Below are 15,855 nucleotides of genomic sequence, written 5' to 3'. Positions count from 1 at the left end.
TTTACAGGAGCATCTTTCAACTTTTTTTTTTGAAAACTCCAGGAACAAGACCAAATGCATTAGTAACTTGGAGAATAAATGTGTTCTGTGTATCTGTGTAGAGCATGAGATAGATACGCAATTTATGTGTCTGCATAAAGGTGCTTTTTTTTTTATTATGAATTTGCTTCAAAATTACCCAATATTTAGTTTGGGAATGCTTTTTGTCTCAAAAAATAACCGAAGTTTCATGTTGTTGATGACATAAAGCAAATTTACACAACTAAAAGTTTCTTAATAGGAAGAGCCAGGATAAGAACAAGAAAGGGGCACCCATATCCCTACACTAGAATAATATCTTGAGTCTAAGCTGTTTTTTTTTTTTTTTCATGTTTGTGCCCAATATATATGAGCTTCCCCCACTCCTCTCAAGCTCCAGTTCATTCATGATCCCGTAAATAGTTTATTAGATTTTTTTGTCCTAATTTACTTTTGTCTCTACTTTCTCTGAAGCTGAGGCGTTCACCAACTCAAATAGGTCTATTAAAAGCCTATTCCCCCCCTAACCACCAGAAAACACCTACCATCTCGTGGTGAGAAGTTATACTACAGCCCTCTCATTTCTCCTTTGAAAATGCACCAACGCTGAGGGCAAGTGAACCCATCTGTAACTGCAGAGACCCAACAGGGAGATCCAAAGGCAACTGCAGTGAGGATGATGGTATAGCTAAGGCGTGAAGGTGTAGTCCTAAGGATCTTGGGTTTGGTCACAGCCTCTAGTTTGGAGAACATTACAGCTTTTTGTTTTGCACAAATGCTTGGTGGTTCTTGTTTTTCATCTCCCCCGGTAGGTAGGGACTGAGGCGCTATGTTTGTGTAGACTGTAGCATGATCGTCTCTTGCAGAGGACAGGTAGGGCAGGCATAAGCACAGGTTTGCTCTGGCATCTGTCACAATGCAGACAAAGAAGTGATCCTGGCTACTAGAATCCTAGACCGTTGTGTCACTGATTTAAAGAAGAAGGGGCGGGTACGTTTTAAGGGTTATATGGCCTACAATTGGTTTTCAAAAGGACCAGTGACTTCTAACTCGCTTGTCCTTTGGCCCTCATACCTAATCTGTATCTTGTTTGCTCTTATGCTTCTCTTCAACCTTTTGCTTTAGAAAGCAGGTATTGGAACAAAAAATAGACTACTTACTAGTTTCTGAAGTAGCAGTAGCATTTTAAGCTTTTGAATGGGTAAGCCCATTAAAAAAAAAAAAAAGACTTTTTATTTTGTTCCCTGCGATTTGTAAGATTTGTGCATTTAGGCTTTAAACTGAAAACTGGAAGATCTGAATGATCACCGAAGCTAAATATTGACATATCAAGGAAGAGTTACTGAAGGCCACTGATTAACTTGTAACTAAACAACAGTTGAACCAGCTGGGCTGTCAACTGAAATTTTAATGTTGGTGCACCAATAAGTGGTAACTCATGTCCACTTTGACTCTAAAGCCTTTCAAAGAAGCTAGGGGAGTAATTTCCATCAGAAAATGCTATAATGCACAAACAGCTCCACTAAAGCTGTGGAAGACACAACAATGTCAGGCTTTTGAGATCATATGAAGTCCTTACACTTTCTGCTGAACAATACAGTGTGCTAGAGGCTTTACCCCTGTGGCCACACTGTAGTACTGTATTAACTAGGGGAAGAAATTACAGTTATTCTGGTACCACACAATATAAAAAAGATCAGCTGGGAGTGACTTCCACTGGGCAGGTTTCTTAATGGGGACTAGCAGCCTACTTTGATTGCCTCAGTGCAAAGGTAGATAACGTGTGTATCCATTAGCTTTGGGTGCGGACAAACAAACTTGTCATAACCCATATTTTTGATCTGTGACCAGCCTGTTAAGGACTCTTGATGAGATCTGCAGAGAGCCATTGAGGTTATTAATATTGAATGGTCATAGTGGTGCATTACCATATAAGCGATACGTTCAGTGCGGAGAAGCTTCTGGTTCTGGACAGGATTTTTCTTGCAGGATATTCAGACAGTGATTCATTAAATACACTACATGGTGCCATGGATCGTGTTGTGGAGACCCAAAAGTGGTGTCACTGACCTAAAAATTTGGCAAATTCATGGTCTGCTTATTCAGTAAGATGGTGCAATTGTAACCTCTGGCTCAGAAAGTCCTAAATGGCTGATGGCCAGAAGCTGAGTGTATTGTACTGTGTGCTTGCCTCTGTTCTCAGGCTGCTCCTCTAGGCAGCTCGTGATGACCCCTGTCTGTAATGGTCATGGGTACATGCCCCTTTGACTTGATGTGGTACAGCCAGTTTTGTCTCTACCAGACCACAGATGTCTTGTACCAACCTCAAGAGAACAGCGGTACTTAGGAAGCTGTTATGGTACTGTATGCATCAGAAAAAGGACAAATGTAGCCAGTGGGGCAGCCAACCTTACCCCTGGACTAAAGCCAGCATAACGTTGGGCTTTGGTGCATACGCTAGGAAGAAAAGTAAATCAGCATATCTTAACATTGAGAAACTGCAAATAACCTATTACAGAAAGTGCTGGATAGGCCTAAAAAGGAAAAGCAGCCTCTTACATAAAGGGAAGAACGGTGTTTTGAATTGTGGAGAGGAGGAGAGTTGAACAAAAAGGGCCCCGTGAGAGGTTTTGAAATGTGTTTGTTTGTGTCAAGTCTAGGGACTTCTCTTTTTTAATTACCTCACCGTTAATTGGTGGAAATTTTATAATTGGAACTGTGTATACAATATTGGGCCAAGTAAGTATGACTACCTATGTTGTTACCCTAACTTTGGGCAATGACTTGCTGCCCTGAGAGGTACAGGTTATAGGCTGGGAAGCAGGGGCAGGGGGTCTGCTTAAGAAGTCTCCTTTGAGGAAGCAGGATAGCGTGTAATCATGTACTTTGTGGCACTGCTGAGAAGTGGGAGGAACTGGAGAGCAGGAGCAGATAGCTGGATCCCAGCAGGTAGCTAGGGCAGCTGGCAGCGCCAGAGCACTGCTGGAGCGACTCACCAAGGACAGAGCAGCTTGTAATGCTGCTGGGTCTGGGGCGGTTTGGGTGCAGCTCTGCTGCCCAGCAGGGAAGGCACCAGCCTCTGCTTTGGAGAAGTGCGGGTGTCAGATGAGGTGTTTACTGCAGGAGGAAAGGAGCAAATGTAGCAGCTCCCTTACTAAGAGATTACAGGAGGGCTCAAAATAGTCTGTGGTTGCACTCTTCTTTTTCTATCCAATAAAGTGGTGTTTGTTAAGCCAGCTGACTGAATATGTGAGAAGTGGTTAAAAAAAGTGCCTGCTCATCAGTTTAGTTCAATTTTCGCAGATTTCTGAGCGGGCTTTAACTGTTACTAGCATGGCCTGTGTTGCTGTCAGAAGCTTACACTGAGGCATGCTACAATTATACAGGTGATTGTAACAAACTGTAACAAATCCAGTTTTGCTGACAACAGACTCGGCAAGCACAATATTTATCTAAACTAAAAATTTGTTGTCACTATTAGACTCAGTCACATAGATCCAGAAGCTCTGTACAAAATGGTGCTAGACACCATCAGTCTGTCCTAATTAGTGGCTTGTGGTCTGACACTGCTGCTCAGGTGTTACGCCCGTCTCTTCTCCAAAGTGAAAAGGGAAAACAGAATGGAAAGCTAAATCTGTAAAAGATAACGTTTCAGTTTTTAATGAGATGAATCAAAGCAGTTCTTGGTACCCAGAAGGGAATATGCAAGATTTGGAGATCACCTAATTATCACTGAAAATAAGCAGGAGGTTCCTCAAGGCTGTACTCAGTAGTGCTGGTTGGGCACGGTAGCAGCTGACGTGCAGCAGCAGCTCCTGCACTGCTGATGTCTTGTGATTATGTTCCTCTCCCAGTTCTTGTAGTTGGGGCAGGAAAGGCAGCTAAAATTTCTCAGGGGGAACAGGGTCCTCCCTCAAATGCTACCTTTTGGCCAAGAATAGCTGCTAAATTTCCTTCAGCTTAAATTGTCTGCCTCTGTCTTGACAAAGCACTTCTGTTTCTCCAGCAAGCAAAATTCTGCTGGAACATGGGAAGTCAGACTATGCTGACAGGATAACACACAGCCCCAGCAATGGTTGTGTGCACGCTGAGTTGTAGCTTTAAAAGCAAAAGCCTGAATTAGGACTTGGACCGTGGAAATAGGGGAAGATGTATTTATTTGCTGTCATGACTGCCAAATGGTGCTAAAATAGCAGTTACAAGAAATCACCAGGAAAATGACAGGCTGTGAACAAAACAACTGCAGCGTAGTGCAAGGCTGCTCAATCTGTAACCCAACTGACTCATTTACAGGCTGGATCGTTGGGCCGGGGCCAACTGTATGAGGTTCAACAAGGCTCAGTGCTGGGTCCTGCACTTCGGCCACAACAACCCCATGCAATGCTGCAGGCTTGGGGAGGAGTGGCTGGAGAGCTGCCTGGCAGAAAAGGACCTGGGGGTGTTGGTTGACAGCCGCCTGAACGTGAGCCAGCAGTGTGCCCAGGTGGCCAAGAGGGCCAATGGCATCCTGGCCTGTATCAAGAATAGTGTGGCCAGCAGGACCAGGGAGGTGATAGTGCCCCTGTACTCGGCACTGGTGAGGCCGCACCTCGAGTACTGGGTTCAGTTTTGGGTCCTTCACTACAAGAAGGACATCGAGGTGCTGGAGCGTGTCCAGAGGAGGGCAACGAAGCTGGTGAAGGGTCTGGAGCACAAGTCTTATGAGGAGCGGCTGAGGGAACTGGGGTTGTTTAGCCTGGAGAAGAGGAGGCTGAGGGGAGACCTTATCACTCTCTGCAACTACCTGAAAGGAGCCTGTAGCGAGGTGGGGGTCGGTCTCTTCTCCCTAGTAACGAGTGATAGGACAAGAGGAAATGGCCTCAAGCTGCGCCAGGGGAGGTTTAGGTTGGATATTAGGAAAAACTTCTTCACCGAGAGGGTGGTCAGGCACTGGAACAGCCTGCCCAGGGAAGTGGTTGAGTCTCCATCCCTGGAGGTATTTAAAGAACGGATAGATACGGTGCTTGAAGACATGGTATAGATGGACTTGGCAGTGCTAGGCTGACGGTTGGACTCAATGATCTTAAGGGTCTTTTCCAACCTTGATGATTCTATGATTCTATGATTGTCAGTGGTGCATTACGTTTGGGAGCTGAAATAGGGATTTTCCTGCAAATTTCATAAACTGCCTGTGACTCAGCCTCCAAAGAGGAGATCAGCATGTTAATCAAACGGTCGTTCTGCTTCAGTAAAGAACTGGTGCATACTTTAAATCACTGTATTTCCTTTGGATTGTTTCTTCCCAAAAGTAGAAGAGCTCTGAGCCAGAAGTAGTAGTAAAGCAGTAAAACTTTATTTTCTGTGGTTCCTCTAGAAACACTTCTACTTATGGCTCCTCCTTTCAGCATCGCTACTTTTTTATTCCAGCCCCTCAGCATCTTTTCTGTCCCTGTTGTTTGACCTGAACTTTCAAACCTGCTTTGAGGTCAAGGCGTTTCACATACTTCTGTCACTCTGGTTTTATCAAAACTTTGTACTCTTTAAACTAGAATGCCTGGAACAATAGCTTCGAAAGAAAACAAAGTGGTAGTTTGGGCTCTAGGACCTTTTCTTTATTCTCTTTTTAAAAAGTGCCGCGGAATTTTGTAGAACAATTGAATAGCAGGCTTTTTGCTACCACCCAACTACAGACAAGAGTTCTCGGTCCTCTCTCAAAACCGTGCATGATTCTAAGGTATCTTTCCCCAAGCGATCTGCTTTGCTGCTCTTTAATCTGAATAGCTCATTTCTGCAGTTCTCCTCCAAAGAAATGTTACCGTGCCTTTCTGTGAATGAATCCTTCAAATCTGATAGAGCTAAGCTGCTGTACCCTTTAAAGCAGCCATCCTACAACCATTAGCACAACTCTAGCAAGTAGATATGATTTGGTATGGGGTTTTTGTGCTGGTTAATTGTAGAAGACTTGATGTTATCTAGGTAAGATATTGAAATGGTCTTTGTGACAAGAGTGGCTGAATTCCATTCTAACTTTGCTGTATAGCCGTGTGCACTGCTTCCTGCAAAGAAGTACTGAATGCCTGTAACTGACTAGGATATGGTGACTGATTGAATTTTGTGGGCCTTTTCTATTGCTACCTTTATATTTGTGCCCATCCTTCCCCCATCCAGCGTATGAACAGGCAGAGCTTTAAGTAGTGCTTCTCCGAGCAGCTTGTTGCTAAGCAGGTGTAGAACTACTCGGGACTTCATTGCCCAATCTGCTTACTGGACCAAAATAGCCCAAACCACACTTAGTGAAGCCTCCGAGGGGACGGGAGGATAAAAGCACCGCCTGGGGGCTGTGGGTGTAAGATTGGGGGTGGGTGTAAGATTTCCAGGTTTCAGAAGCTCCACAGTCCCGGAGCAACAGATGACCCAGTGGGCTTTAACCGCACCCGGGTCCGGTCGCAGGAGGCGATGCGTCCTGCTCGGGGGCGATGGGGCCAGGCTGTAACGAGGCACCCACGGAGGAAACACAGAGGAAGCGAAGGGTTTGCAGGGGAAGCTTGCGGTAGCCTTGGGGAGCTGAATTAACTCCGCAACCGCGTGGTTACTGTGGCGCTGGCAAATCTCAGCCCGGAGGGCGCGCGCCGCAGCCGCGGGTCGGGGGCGCGTGGCGCGGCTTGCCCCGGGGCCAGCAGCGCTCTCCGAGCCCTGGGCGCGGTCCGGGAGCTGACGCAGGCCGAGAAACGGCGCGGTCGCCGCGCAGCCGGCCACGCCAACCGCGCCCGCGGCGCCAGGCGCCCTCCCGGGGTAGCGGAGCTCCCCCGGCCGAAGGCCTCTCTCCTCGGCCGGGGCCGCCCCCGCAATCGGGCCCCGGGGAGGCGCGCGGGGCCCGCCGTGCCCGGTGACGTTGGAGGCGGCCGGAAGCCGTTGGGAGGGGCCAGGACGGGCGCGGAGCGGGGACGGCTGGCGGCGGCGGCGGCGAGGGGTCTCCGGGCGCTGCTAGTCACGGAGGTGCGTTGCGCGGGTGAAGGAGGAGCTCCCGCTATGGGGGAGCCGGTGGGTAGCGGTAGCAGTAGCCCCCCCCGGCCCGCCTGTGGCTGCCTGCGGGGAGAAGGGGCCGCGGCGGGCCCGGCTGACGGAGCCGCTCTGTGGAGCCGGGGCTTCCTCGGAGCGCGTGAAGGCTGAAGCGGCCGAGGTTTCGTGGTGAAACGAGTCCTGTGCCCTTGTAGCGTACTGTAGCGTTGGGTTTGCGGCCCGGGGCGGGGGGACGCCACTGGTGTTCTGTGCTGTAATTGCGTGCAAATGTCCAGAAAGTATCTCGCTTATTCTCTTTGCAGAAGTCTTGCTTGCCTTGGTGTAAAATCTAGCTTTGATTGTAAAGTCTAACCTGAGTTACCCTCATGGAAGGTGTTTTCTGCGTGTCATAGAGAGACAGCGTAATAGTTGGTTGTTGGCCTTTCTGTTTTCCTGTTTTGTTATTGAAGAGGTTTTCAGCTGCTGCGCAATGTGTGAGATAACAGGAAAGCATGTGTATCTTTTTCAGTTCTGAAAGTATAGTCAGGAAACCTTGACTTACAGTGTTGCAGACTTAAGATTTGGTGTAACGTGTGCTGACAGTGGTTCCTCTGATAGAAGGTTACAGGAGAACCTTGCCGTTGCATGCCTATCTCCTGTTTTGTCAAACAGAGCCTGAATTGCCGATTTCCCTCATTATTGTGACCTTTTCAATAGAAAGACTAATAAACAAACAAAAAACCCCTCAACCCGTCTCTTTGCCGTAGTGCGGCCTGGTCTGCCAAGACTGACAGTCAGTTCTGCTCCAGGATCCTCTTTCAGCAGGATCTAGAGATTGCTCTTGCACACCCGGGGAAGTTCTGGTAGCAGGCTGCTGGACACTGAGTCGTAGGTGCGGGTTTCAGTTTTTTGGGTCTGCTATTGGACTTTCTAATGCTAACGGCAGAACTATTGTTTGCTTTGGTCTTGATTTCCTCCTTTTTAAAGTGAAAATAATGAGCTTTTCCTGCCTTTGTACAGTCCTGTTGTGAATTGGTGGTGGTATCCCATGAGAAGATCAAAGGGGCAAAACAGTTACGCAGCACAGGCACCTTACATTCTCTGAATTGCATTCTAGACACTGGTCTTAAGTAGGAGAATTAATACCTTTCTGGCCCAAATCTGCCACAAGATAAGCCAGATGTTGCAATGGACCACTCTGTTGTTAAATCATTGCGGAAGATTAACCCCAGGACACTGTGAAACAGATCGCAGAGGTTGGAGTTTTGATTTGATGGTGGTGCTTTCTTTTTTGTGTTCTTTTTTTTCTTTTAATGTTGTTAGCAGCTGTCACACAGTAACAATGCTAGAACCCTCATCTTTGACTTTTTCCCCATCTGTCTGTCATCACCACACAGTTTGCTTGCTACCTTGAGTTATTTCTCCAGAATGTGGAAGAAATAATTACCTAGTAGTTTCAGTTGGGCTCTGAATTTTTGTCACTTCATTAGAAGATTTGCTAAAGAAATTGCAGTGTAGCTGGGTATACTCACAAGCTGCTGTTTCACTTCTTATTAATGCTGTGCATTTAATGCAAGTTTTACAAACTCCTGTAGTTATTTGTGGAGTTCAGGGATTGTATGTGTCGGAGGAAGAAACGTAAAATATCCTTTGCTTCCCTGCTATGTCTTTGCCTAGTATCGTGTAACTTTATGTAAGATAAAAGTGGAAGAAGCAAGTTCAGCCCCTAGGGCTTGTCTGCCTTGGGAAGTCTGGGGTTGGCACAGAAAGTGTTAAAGGAAACAGAAATGGTTGTTTGTTTGTCTTCGAAAAACTGCTTTTGTACTGTGTATCTTCTCCCTGTCTGCAGGCAGGGGTCAGCTGCAAATGGAGAGCTATTAGGGCCCAGCTGAGGGGCACTGAGTTATCAGTGTTCCCCTGTACAATGAGGATTTTTATGTGGGATTCTGTCTCGGTATACATAATCTCAGGAAGCTGATGATGACATGGTCTACCTGTGTGCACTGTCCCTTGTTAGGGTGGCACCTTATTTCTTTAAGCAAGGCTTTAACTTTCATATTTCAAAACTCCAGCAAATTTATTGGAAAGGAAAGATGTTTGCATAATTTCTTGTGCTGTTTAAAGTATTACCTTGGAGGGTTTCACTTCATGTAGTGTCACTTTGTTTCCTTCTAATTAAAAGTTTTGGTTTTTCGAAGGGTTCCCTCTTGGTGCTGCCCAACCAGTGAGTCCTTTAAATACGTTCCAGCAGTGGTCACACAGAACCGACAAACTTGAACTGGAGGAGGGAAGATGACGTCCTTGGATGGAGGGCAGGAGACAGTCAGTAATCCGAAGAAGACAATCAGTAATCCGGTAACTCCCCTGTCATGTAAACAACTTCTTCCTTGGGAAATGGGACTTTGGTGTTTTATGTTAATAGTTAGTACTACAGTACTATACTTGTACTGTTCTGTACAGTGAGGGGTGTTGCTGCGAACTCTTTGCATTGCTCAGGTATTTGAGGAAGAATGTCACAGGCGACACTGGGAACAGATGGTGTTTAGAAATTGTGCTGTAGGCAAATGGACACTTAATGCACAGGACTTCCAAAACAGGAAGGAAGTTCTGTTGGCCTTGGAGGGTAATCCTTTTTCATACACAGCTTATTGGATATCTGGCATTTTTGCAGAATGTGCTGGATCGAAAGTGAAACTATGATAAACAGTGGTTTCACCCCTAATTTTCTGTAAACATGAGTGGTGCCTGGCAGCCCTGGTGAAAATTTTTTTTTTTGTGGTGCTTGTAACTTCAGTCTGAACAATTAAACTTGGCATCTTTTTTGATCCTGTTTTGTAAGGAAGACTTGAGCTAACACGATTCAGCCATTGCAGAGAGTGGATTTGACAGAATGTTGTTTGCCTAACTAAGAGTCTGGAGACTTTCTCTGAAAAGCTCTAGTATTCTCGTGATCTGGGACAGGGGCCTGGCACTGGCATGTGGCTAAAGGGGTGGGCTGGAGCTGTACTTTTCACTGTATCTTTAAAAAGGTCATTCCTTTGAGCCTGCAGGAAATCATAGAATCATAGAATCCTTAAGGTTGGAAAAGACCCTTAAGATCATCGAGTCCAACCGTCAGCCTAGCACTGCCAAGTCCATCTATACCATGTCTTCAAGCACCGTATCTATCCGTTCTCCAGGGATGGAGACTCAACCACTTCCCTGGGCAGCCTGTTCCAGTGCCTGACCACCCTCTCGGTGAAGAAGTTTTTCCTAATATCCAACCTAAACCTCCCCTGGCGCAGCTTGAGGCCGTTTCCTCTTGTCCTATCACTCGTTACTAGGGAGAAGAGACCGACCCCCACCTCGCTACAGGCTCCTTTCAGGTAGTTGCAGAGAGCGATAAGGTCTCCCCTCAGCCTCCTCTTCTGCAGGCTAAACAACCCCAGTTCCCTCAGCCGCTCCTCATAAGACTTGTGCTCTAGACCCTTCACCAACTTCGTTGCCCTCCTCTGGACACGCTCCAGCACCTCGATGTCCTTGTAGTGAGGGGCCCAAAACTGAACCCAGTACTCGAGGTGCGGCCTCACCAGTGCCGAGTACAGGGGCACTATCACCTCCCTGGTCCTGCTGGCCACACTATTCTTGATACAGGCCAGGATGCCATTGGCCCTCTTGGCCACCTGGGCACACTGCTGGCTCATGTTCAGGCGGCTGTCAACCAACACCCCCAGGTCCTTTTCTGCCAGGCAGCTCTCCAGCCACTCCTCCCCAAGCCTGCAGCGTTGCATGGGGTTGTTGTGGCCGAAGTGCAGGACCCAGCACTGAGCCTTGTTGAACCTCATACAGTTGGCCCCGGCCCAACGATCCAGCCTGTCCAGGTCCCTCTGCAGGGCCTTCCTACCCTCCAGCAGATCAACACTTCCACCCAACTTGGTGTCATCTGCGAACTTACTGAGGGTGTACTCAATCCCCTCATCCAGATCATCAATAAAGATATTGAACAGGACTGGCCCCAGTACTGAGCCCTGGGGAACACCACTCGTGACTGGCCGCCAACTGGATTTGACTCCATTCACCACCACTCTCTGGGCTCGGCCGCCCAGCCAGTTTTTAACCCAGTGTAGAGTGCACCCATCCAAGCCGTGAGCAGCCAGCTTCTCCAGGAGAATGCTGTGGGAGACTGTATCAAAGGCCTTACTAAAGTCCAAGTAGACAACATCCACAGCCTTCCCCTCATTCACTAAGCGGGTCACCTTGTCATAGAAGGAGACCAGGTTAGTGAAACAGGATCTCCCTTTCATAAACCCATTCTGGCTGAGCCTGATCCCTCGGTTGTCCCACACTTGCTGCATAATGGCACTCAAGATCACCTGCTCCATGACCTTCCCTGGCACCGAGGTCAGGCTGACAGGCCTGTAGTTCCCGGGATCCTCCTTCCGAGCCTTCATGTAGAGGGGCGTCATGTTTGCTAGCTTCCAGTCATCTGGGACCTCCCCGGTTGACCAGGACTGCTGATAAATAATGGAGAGTGGCTTGGCAAGCTCCTCTGCCAGCTCCCTCAGTATCCTCGGGTGGATCCCATCTGGGCCCATGGACTTGTGCGCATCCAGGTGGAGGAGCAGGTCAGTGGCTACCACCTCTTTGACAACTGGGACTTCACTCTGTGTCCTGTCTCTGTCTCCCAGCTCAGGGGCCTGAAAAACCTCAGGATGACTAGCTTGACTATTAAAGACTGAGGCAAAGAAGGTGTTAAGTACCATCCTTTGTGGCAAGGTTACCTTCTGTATCCAACAAAGGAGGGAGATTCTCCCTGGCCCTCATTTTGTCACTAACATATTTATAAAAACTTTTTTTGTTGTCTTTAATGGCGGTGGCCAGTTTAAGTTCCAGCTGCGCCTTTGCCTTTCTGATCTTCTCCCTGCATAACCTCACAACATCCTTGTAGTCCCCCTGAGCCGCCTGCCCCTTTTTCCAAAGGTGGTAGGCTCTCCTTTTTTTCCTGAGTTCTAGCCAAAGCTCTCTGTTCAGCCAGGCCGGTCTTCTCCCCCGCCTGCTCGACTTGCGGCACATGGGGACGGCCTGCTCCTGTGCCTTTGAGACTTCCTCCTTGAATAATGTCCAGCCTTCCTGGACTCCTTTGCCCTTCAGGACTGCCTCCCAAGGGACTCTGTTAACCAGACTCCTAAACGATCCAGTCTGCCCTTCTGAAGTCCAGGGTAGCGGTCTTGCTGACCCCCTTCCTTAATCCTCCAAGAATTGAAAACTCTTATCATTTCATGGTCACTGAGCCCAAGGCAGCCTCCGACCACCACATCGCCCACCAGGCCCTCTCTGTTTGTGAACAGCAGGTCCAGCGGGGCACCTCCCCTGGTTGGCTCGCTTACCAGGTGTGTCAGGAAGTTATCTCCCACACACTCCAGGAGCCTCCGAGACTGCTGCTTCTCTGCTGTGTTGTATTTCCAGCAGATATCTGGTAAGTTGAAGTCTCCCACGAGAACAACGGGTAGGGATTGTGAGACTTCAGCCAACCGTTTGTAGAATACTTCTTCTGTTTCCTCGTCCTGGTTGGGTGGTCTAGAACAGGCTCCCACCAGGATATCTGCCTTGTTAGCCTTCCCCCTGATCTTTACCCATAAGCACTCAACCTTATCATTACTGTCGTTAAGCTCTAGACAATCAAAACACTCCCTAACATACAGGGCTACCCCTCCCCCTCTCTTTCCTAGCCTGTCCCTTCTAAAGAGCTTGTAGCCATCCATTGCAGCACTCCAGTTGCGTGAGTCATCCCACCACGTTTCCGTGACGGTGACCACATCATAGTTTTCCTGCCGCGCAACGGCTTCCACCTCCTCCTGTTTATTGCCCATGCTGCGTGCATTGGGGTAAATGCACTTCAGCTGGGCTATAGATCTCTTCTCCAACACAGGCATGCTACCCCTAGGCTCATCCCAAGCAAGACTGGTTTTATCCCCTTCCCCCTTCGCATCTAGTTTAAAGCTCTCTCACCGAGGCCTGCTAACTCCTGAGCCAGAATCCTTTTCCCCCTTTGCAACAGGTGAACCCCATCTGTCTCCAGCAGGCCTGGTGCCATGTAAACTGTCCCATGGTTGAAAAACCCAAAATTCCGTTGCTGGCACCAGCCCCCGAGCCACGTGTTGATGAGGTGGGTCTTCCTTTTCCTTTCCATATGCGTCCCGGCTACTGATGGGATGGAGGAAAACACCACCTGTGCTCCTGATCCTTCAAGCAATCGCCCTAGCTCTCTAAAGTCCATTTTGATTGTCTTGATGCCCCTATCAGCTACCTCATCACTGCCGACTTGAACAACCACTAGTGGATAATAATCGGAAGCTTTCACCAGTCGGGGGAGGTTCCTGGTAACGTTTCTTATCCTTGCCCCAGGGAGGCAGCAGACTTCCCTATGGGATGGGTCCGGTCTGCAGATCAGGCCCTCTGTTCCCCTCAGAAGGGAGTCACCTACAACAATTACCCTTCTTTTTTTCTTGCCGATGGCCGTTGTAATGCGCGGGGCTGACTGCTTCCCCCCAGTAAACCCTTTGGATGGATCCCTGTCTGTATCTTCATCCTCCTGGCCCTCAGGTTCCAGAGCCTTGTACCTGTTGTGTAAGGGCACCTGGAGGGGTGAGGTGGGCCGGGAGAGGGTTCGCCTGCTGCGCCGAGCTGGGATCCGCATCCATCCTTCTCATTCTCTTGGGTCGCCTCCCTCTGCCTGACTGTACAAGGGCAGGGGAGCCTCTCCCTCACTTGATGCTTCCGTCTGGCATGCTCGTCTCAGGGATTGTAGGGACTGGCTCCACCAAAACAGTATTTTTAACATTCTGGCTAGTATTCTAGTATTCTAGTATTTTGGCTCCACCAAAATAGTATTTTTAACATTCTGTGCCAGAACTCTTAAAAAATATTAAAGACTGTAGAGTATCTGTGTGGGGTGTACAGTAGCACGAATCTACACAGGACTTCTTATCTATTGCAGCTTTGCACTGATACGCACCTGTGCCCTCAGTGAATCTGATTGTTCAGTCCCTCTATATGTTCACTACTTGCAAAGTGGATAGAGTTAGGGATGATGGGGAAGTAGCTTCAACCTTCTTCAAAGAACCGAGCTGGGAGAGGAAGGAAAGCTGTGTGGAGATTAACTAGAAGGTGGAAGGACTGAACTGCAAAAGGAAAGGGAGGATGAAAGTTGATAGATGGGGATTTTGGTGGGAGAGGAGGTGTGAAGGGGAGGATTAGGAGGTGTTTAGGACAAATAATCTGTGTAAGGGAGAGAGTAAGAGTTCAGCAAAACTGGATGCCTGCAAGGGGAGTGGTGAGTATGGTGGGTGACAAGACCAGGCTGGTGAATATAAAGGGGTAAACTAGGGTTTGTGGGCCAAGAGTCTAAGGTGGGAATAAGAGTATTTGGGATTGGTATATGGAGGTAGAGTTGGGAAAGATTGTGCCGATGATCTCAGGACAGCCTCCAGACAAGACCATGTGCAACCTGCTCTCTCTGACCTTGCTTTGAGCAAGGCGTTGACTCTGGAGGTGTCTTCCAACCTCAGCCCTTCTGTGATTCTATCACCTGTGTGATACCACAAGATGAACTTAGTAGGGATGGAGGAGCATAGGCTATGAAGATTTCACTGTTTCAGTGAATTGTTCCATGGGCAGCAAAACTTAAGAGCTTTATTGCAGGTTTGAGTCTGAATCTGATGGGGCAGCTCGCTGCTACCCAGCAAGCTGGATGAAAGCTGTGTTATCACAGTCCTTTCCTCTGTAAGACCATCATCTGTCCTCTTGTTTTATGAAAACTGGCAGATATGAGAAAGAACTTGATCTTCGAGACCTCTCAAACTCAGTTGACATTGACCAATTGGCTTCAGAGGTAATTTTTGGAGGTCTGGAAGAGAGCTGGGATGCTGGTAGATTATGTGATGTCATAAGCATTACTCTTAATAAATGAGGAAAAATTAGTAGAAGAACGTCTTGAGACGTGAGGAAATTACAGGCACATTCTGTGATGACAGAACCTCATTAAGTCTGTAGTATTGCACCCAGGAAATGCTCTGTTATGGCCTTGCAGGTTCCATGTTTGAGCTTCTGAAAAGTTGATGGGCCAACCTTCTTTTCTCTTAAATAAATGCATCCTTTTGAATGTAAGGAAGCTTTTTTTTTGCCACAGCTTCTCTTCTGGGGTAAATAACTTTGATCCACTAAAGTGGTTTAGTCCCAGCATCCCTGGCCTGTGTCTGTATGTTTCTCTGGTTCATCTTAGAGGCTGAACAAGTAATTTATTACTCTACTGCATTACTCAGAGCTGCTACCCCTCAGGAGCAGTGTGTTAAACCTAAAATAATCAAGATATGTTTTTTTCTTATTTGTTATTATTGTTCTTGTTCTTTGAATAAAAATGAGCCTCTTGTGTACAGCTTGTATATTAAGGAACCAAGCTACTACCATTAAGCAAAGGGATTTCAGCCTATTTATTTCACTTTTAACACTTTCACATTTTGGTTGTCCTCTACTACACCTGCTTAAGCCAATAAAAATACACGAGACTTAAGACAACTTGACTATTTGTGAGCTTATGCTTGAGAAGCAAGTTCTTGAAGTCTGTTCTGCCTGATGTAGAAGACGACTGCAAATTAGGTTTTGTGCAACGTGTGGGTAGCTGAGAAGGGAAGTGGAGAGAGGGCAGAAGAGGATATGTATCTACTGGCAGAAATGATCCATCACTCTGGATTTAGACAATTTTTGCTGTCATTCCCCCTTCCCTCCTCACAAATTGACAGGAACAGGTGTCAGCAATCGCATCCCCTTTTCATATCTTCCTGTTTTGCATGATGATAGATATGTATTTGAAAAATAAAAATC

At 47.5% G+C, this 15,855-nt stretch overlaps 1 protein-coding gene across 9 annotated transcripts in view; it reads left to right on the top strand.

The window, feature by feature from the left end:
* Positions 1-6,741: 6,741 nt before the first annotated feature.
* LGALS8 (galectin 8) overlaps positions 6,742-15,855 on the top strand; it is a 38,394-nt gene continuing 29,280 nt past the window's right edge. For 7 of the 9 annotated variants that reach the window (XR_015707992.1, XR_015707990.1, XR_015707991.1 and 4 more), the window contains exons 1-2: positions 6,742-6,993; positions 9,195-9,351. Coding sequence is in view for 3 of the 9 variants with exons in the window: in XM_087773527.1 (XP_087629653.1) it covers positions 9,289-9,351 (63 nt within the window). In the remaining 6 variants the exon portion in view is untranslated. Of the gene's footprint in view, positions 6,994-8,042; positions 8,253-9,194; positions 9,352-15,855 lie in introns of those variants that run through there. The other 2 variants (XM_087773530.1, XM_087773528.1) reach the window with 2 other exon arrangements.

The sequence above is a fragment of the Nipponia nippon genome, unplaced genomic scaffold (assembly GCF_047370975.1).
Source record: "Nipponia nippon isolate SJK-2023a ecotype South Korea unplaced genomic scaffold, ASM4737097v1 scaffold_4, whole genome shotgun sequence".
NCBI lineage: Eukaryota > Metazoa > Chordata > Aves > Pelecaniformes > Threskiornithidae > Nipponia > Nipponia nippon.
Note: the sequence above shows the minus strand (reverse complement) of the source record. Positions and strands in the feature narration are given on the sequence as shown.